This window comes from Myotis yumanensis, unplaced genomic scaffold (genome assembly GCF_028538775.1).
Source record: "Myotis yumanensis isolate MYYU_CA2020_CCGP unplaced genomic scaffold, mMyoYum1.0.hap1 SCAF_6, whole genome shotgun sequence".
Taxonomy (NCBI): Eukaryota; Metazoa; Chordata; class Mammalia; order Chiroptera; family Vespertilionidae; genus Myotis; species Myotis yumanensis.
The window spans coordinates 86,345,336-86,350,676 of NW_027223757.1; the positions used below are offsets into that span (position 1 = coordinate 86,345,336).

General features: G+C 57.9%; 1 protein-coding gene across 1 annotated transcript; it reads left to right on the top strand.

Annotated features, from left to right (window-relative positions):
* Positions 1–424: 424 nt before the first annotated feature.
* Positions 425–4,803, top strand: TREML1 (triggering receptor expressed on myeloid cells like 1). Its single transcript, XM_070419401.1, has 6 exons — positions 425–479; positions 668–1,000; positions 2,780–2,912; positions 3,295–3,380; positions 3,850–3,902; positions 4,258–4,803. Exons 1-6 carry the CDS (start codon positions 431–433, stop codon positions 4,558–4,560), a joined length of 957 nt encoding a protein of 318 aa, XP_070275502.1. The 5' UTR covers positions 425–430; the 3' UTR covers positions 4,561–4,803.
* The last annotated feature ends 538 nt before the right edge of the window (positions 4,804–5,341 follow it).

Genomic DNA, 5,341 nt, shown 5'->3' on the forward strand with positions numbered 1-5,341 from the left:
AAGGACAGTCTCCTGAGAGCTGGGGTGGGGACACTCACACAGAACTTAGGACCAGAAGGCCTGGGACCATGGGCAGGACACTCCCTCCGTCCCTCCCAGCTCTGCAGCCTCAGATTCTGTTTGGAAGACCCCAAAGTCATCTTTCCTCCTTCCCTATTGCCCTCCAGCTGCCTTCATCCTCCTGCTTATTCCTTAGCTGGGCCCAGCCCTGCCCTGCCCAGCCCTGCCTTCGGGGTGGGGACTGTTCCTGAGCACTGAGCCAACCAGGGTTAGGAGGCTCCTTATCCCCACCCATGGAGGCCCCACCAGTGTCTGTCTCCCACCCTGTGGTCACCGAGAGCCCCATGTGACAGAGGCAGATGTTTCCTGCCCCAGGGGAGTGCCGCGTCAGTGCCCAGCAAGGCCCCAGCCAACATTTCCCAGCCCAGCGATGGGTCCCAACCTGCTCCTGCTGCTGCTACTGCTCCTGGGACTAGCAGGTGAGGTTCAGAAGGTGCCGAATTCTGGGCCCCCCTATACCCTGCTCCATGCCTAGAAATCATTGACATGATTGTGGCAACAATACCGTGTGTAGGGCCTGAGGGATCCCTGTGCCCCTAGGCCAGTGGGTGGGCTGGGAGGTTCCCCCAACGCCTGTCTAACACCCCTACGTCCTTTCCTTCCCTAGGCCAGGGCTCCGCTGGCAGCCTCCCCGAGGAGCTGCAGGCGCGGGTGGGCAGCTCCATCCGGGTGCACTGTCACTACCGACCCCAGGACGGCAGGGCTCGGAAGGTGTGGTGCCGGTTCTTGCCGGAGGGGTGCCAGCCCTTGGTGTCCTCAGCCGTGGACCGCAGAGCCCCAGGGCACAGCCGCACCTTCCTCACGGACATGGGGAGTGGCCTGCTGCAGGTGGAGATGACCTCCCTGAGGGAGGAGGATGCCGGGGAGTACGGCTGCGTGGTGGAGACGGCCACTGGGTCCCAGACGGTGCACAGGGTGGCTCTGAAGGTCCTCCCGGCAGGTGAGTTGCCTATCCCAGGCAGGTGAGTTATCTAGCCCACGTCGCCAACATCAGACCTGCCCTTCCCACTCCCACCTGCAGCCCCTGGGTCCTTGAGGGTGGTGGCCGCTGGGGGAGAGGACTTGGGAGGGGACATCCTTCTGACAGCTGTGCAGGGAGCGGAAACCAAACTGGGTGAGCATCTGAGATAAAACAGCCAGTGCAGCCCCTCCCCCTCCTGCACAGGCAGGTCCCCCAGGAAGGCGTGGCCTCTTCCGCACCCAAGGCCTTGGCCTCCTGGGAGAATGAGGTCATTTTTTTCTTAGAAATGTAGTAAAGTTTGAATTCAGGCATGTCAACTTGAATTACTCTTTTATATCATCCAGGTTTGTGTAAATTTCTGTAGTAATGGGTTTGATGGCCTGAAATACCTTACTCAATCCTCTCAGTCCTCACGGAGCACCCAGTCCCTGCTCACCCACAGGCGGGGTACGTGCAATGCCTCCACTACCCCAACCATCCAGTCCGAAAGTGTCCGCAGTATGTAAGCGAATATTCTCCACCCTAATTTCAGTGGGGAAAGCACTTTATTTTTATAGGTTTAACTCACAAAGCCTGCAGCCATCTAACATCTAAGCATCAATTTAAAGAAAAATTTAAAGTGTTAGAAACTTTTCCCAGTAAGATGGGCTGTTGGGAAAAAGCTGTTCGGAGGGAAAAACCGTCAGCCAGCAGCTGTGGGGCAGAGGCTGCTGCTGACGTTCTCCCGCGGCTGCTGACAGTATTCGTTCCCACGGCCGCCTTTTCCCAGGACTTTGTGCCAATTCCCAAACAACACGAAGACAGGCGCTTTCCTTCTGCTTTCCCCGTCTGTTAATTAAGAAGGTGATGGAGTTGCCATGAGAATCCCTCCTTGCTGGAGTCCATAACCACCGTTTTCTGTTATAAATACACTTCTGTTCGTCCCCTCCTTCCCTGACACACTGAGGTCTGGGAAGTCAAGGTGATAACTCCTCTGTGGGACAAGACAGAGGCACCGGAAGAGGGGCAGGGAGGCGGGACCTGCAGTGGCAGGTGTGGCCCGACAGCCAAAGGTGGAGCCTGGTATCCAGGGAGGATGTGGGGCAGCTCAGACAAGGAGCTCCAGGGAGGCCCACCCATGGGGGCTTAGAAGGCACATGTGGCCAGAGTGGGCCTCAGCACCTCCATTTCCTGGTTTGGCCTGGGGTGGGGTGGGGAGTAGACACGGTGAATCTCCTGAGAACGGGTGAGGCTCCCATCCCAGAGGCTCTAGAAGGACTGGCCAGGCTCCCAAGGCAGATCACCGGGCTCAGAGGAGCCAATGCTGCCTGCCTCCATTGAGGACGTTGTCACCAAACTGAGTGTCAGGGTCCGAGCAGGTCCCCCAGCAAGGTCAGTTGGCATGTATCACCTTAGAGCTGACCCTGGAGTTCCTCAGGCCTTGAGGGTAGAGCTCGGAGGGGCTCAGGGGCCTGCAGGGGCCACGAGGCAGCAGGGGTGTTGGGAGGCCTCGCAGCCTGTGCGGAGGAGCCCATGTAGAGCCATGCAGGGGAAGCGGTGGGCGCTGGAGCAGAGGGGAGAGTGGCGTATTCACAGTCAGGTGAAGCATGAGGAATGCCATCCCCTGGCGCCCAGAGTGCATGCCGCTAAGGAAGACCCCAGCCCCTTCTTTGTGTTCCTTTCTCCTCAGCTCTCCCCCAGCGCTCACCACTCACCCCCACAGGACCATAAGCTCTACCCACAGCGGGTATGTGCTCATTAAATATTCCTTCTGCTCAGCTCCTGACCTGGCAGAGGAAGAGGAGGAAGAAGGGGAAGAGGAGTTCTACAAGGTTGCCAGTGAGACTGACGCTCCCTCCTCAGACCCCCTCAGCAGTGCCAGCCCTCTGGGGCCCAGCCAGCATGAGAAAAGGTACAGACGGGACCCTGGGTGGCTGGGACAAGGGTAGAGGTGAGGTTACAGCTTGTTCAGAGCCCCAGAGGAAATCAAAGGGAACCCTATGTTTTTTTCCTTTCCTGGGGAACTTCTGATCAGGTAGGTAGACAGACAGACAGACAGACCTCTTCGTTCAGTTCAACAGCGGTCCCTTCATCCCTCGGGGTCCACAGCCATCGTCCCTCGATAATGTCTCTAGTCTGCCCCGCCCGAGCCTGTCCTCCTCACTCCATTCCAAACACCTCCTTCTCCCAGCCATGGCCCACCAAGAACTGCACCCCGAGCCCCTGCTCAGGAGTCCTGGCCTGCAGCTCCCAGCCTGTCAGGGCCCAGCTCACCTGTCCCTTCATGTTTTCAGCATCCCTTTCATCTGGGGCTCTGTGCTCCTGCTGAGCCTGCTGGTGGTGGCGGTGGCGCTGCTCGCTGTGGTGGCCAGAAGGAAAGGTAGGTGGTGGTCCATTCTTCTATCCCAGCATGGCCGCCCTGGGCCTGTCAGCCAGTCTTTAGACCAGCCCGGGAATCTAGACCATCCCTTACAAAGGAATTGGCAAGGCTGCCCAGACTCTGGAGTTCCCATGGCTGAGGGGTGGAGGGGAGGAAGGCGTTCAGTGGGAGCAGGCCTGGGGGAAGACAGGACCTAGAAAGGGTGGGGGAGTGGGACTGAGGACAGGGGACTGGAGAGGTGGGGAAAGGGCTCTGGAGTTGGGGTGGGTGTCCAGGCAGGTTTGGCCGGGAGCTGTGGAGGCAGCAGGTGGGCGGGGAGTCAGGGCAGGCCGCATGGGGCTGTGGGTCCGAGGGGGAAAGGTTCAGTGGTGGGAGTGGGGAAGGTGAGCCTGAGGTTTCTGAGGGGATGAGGGCTAGGCTTTGAGCTGGCACAGGAGGCGGACTGTGCTGCTGTCCTCTGTGTTACCAGGGAACAGGCGTGGCGTCCCTGGCCAATCCCACAGCAGCCGAGGTCCAGGCATGGTAAGAGGGAGGCCTCTGCCGCTCCCAGCCAATTTGCCCAGGCTCTCCGCCAGCCACGCTCCCTGGGAGGTGCCAGGTTGCTGGGGTGGAGGGAGGACTGGGACCCAGTTGGGGTCCAAACCATTTTCCTAATGGTCCTTTGAAAATCCTTTGTCCTGCCAAGGAATAATATTGATGCATGGTCCCACCTTCCCAGACTTGGGGGAAAAAGTAGGACTTGGAAATCTTCAAGGAGTCCTCTTGCCCACTGACATATTCAGGATTCCAGAGAAGAGGCAGCGTGGTCCTGGGCTTTGCCCCAGGGGGCTGGGGCCGAGGAAGGCGTGCTCTGCCTGATTTGCCTGCTTTTTCACAGGCGCTCTCCTCAGTGGTCCACACCGATGACTCTGGACTGGCTGTAGATGTGCCGTTGAACGTACCATACGTCAGGCTCGACTCGCCACCTTCCTTTGACAGCACCACCTATAGCAACCTATCTCTTGAGCCCCCGTCAAGGAAACCCCCAGCCCCAGCCCCATCCTCATCGCCCCCTCTGCCTCCTAAGGTCCTGAGCTGCTCCAAGCCTGTGACGTATGCCACGGTCATCTTCCCTGGAGGGGAAGGGCCCTCCCGGGAGCCAGCGCAGGATCCTCCTCAGGGCCAGGCTCCGCCCAGCTGAGCTGCTCACCACACTGTGTGCTCACAGAGACCATCAGGGTTCTTTCTGTGCGTCCACCAGCCAGCCTGTGCCCTGCATCCTCAGTGTGTCAGAGCAACTAGGGACTTTAGGGTCCAATCTAATGTCTAGACTTCTGACCTGCAAAGTAATGACTGGTGTGACCCGGGTGTCTTGGGGGAGCCTCCCACGCTGGCACCTCTGCCATTACACCACTGGGCTAAATAAACTCTAAATGATGATCTATGCGCTCTTGGTGGTTGAGGGGAAAGGAAGGGCCTGAGTTTGACTATTTACTTGGCCTGTGAACTGAAAAGACTCCAGCTGGTGCTGCGTGATCTCCTGCCTGTCCTGCCAGGGGCGGGGGCTTCATTCCCTGGTCTGGACATGGCAGTGCAGTTGAATTCAAGGGGCACAAAGAAGGCTTTTTCAAAAGTATGTCCTGCCTTCCTCATGATACCTGAAAGTACAGATTCATTTCCTTGCAGCTAGAAATCTTTTCTGCTCCTGCTGTACACCTTGCAAACAAATGACATCTGTGTGACAATATATGAGAGGAGGGGGGTAATAATCCAAAGAGGGCGGGGGGTAATGATTCAAGGAGACTCAGGACAGATGGGGTGTGAGAGGAGGCTGAAAAGAAGCAGGAATAAGGACAGAAGTGGAAATAAGCATCAGTATTATTCCTGGATTTTCAAATGCCAGGAGAGAAGGCTCTTTGCAGACCTTGAGCAGAGCTGCCTCTCTCTTGGGGTGGCTATCCAGCACTATTCCCTTTGGCCAG

Coding starts and splice junctions, on each gene's coding strand:
- TREML1 (XM_070419401.1), top strand. CDS start 431: ATGGGTCCCAACCTGCTCCTGCTGCTGCTACTGCTCCTGGGACTAGCA. Junction 2,913..3,294: donor CCCAGCCAGCATGAGAAAAG/GTACAGACGGGA, acceptor TCATGTTTTCAG/CATCCCTTTCATCTGGGGCT. Junction 3,381..3,849: donor TGTGGTGGCCAGAAGGAAAG/GTAGGTGGTGGT, acceptor CTGTGTTACCAG/GGAACAGGCGTGGCGTCCCT.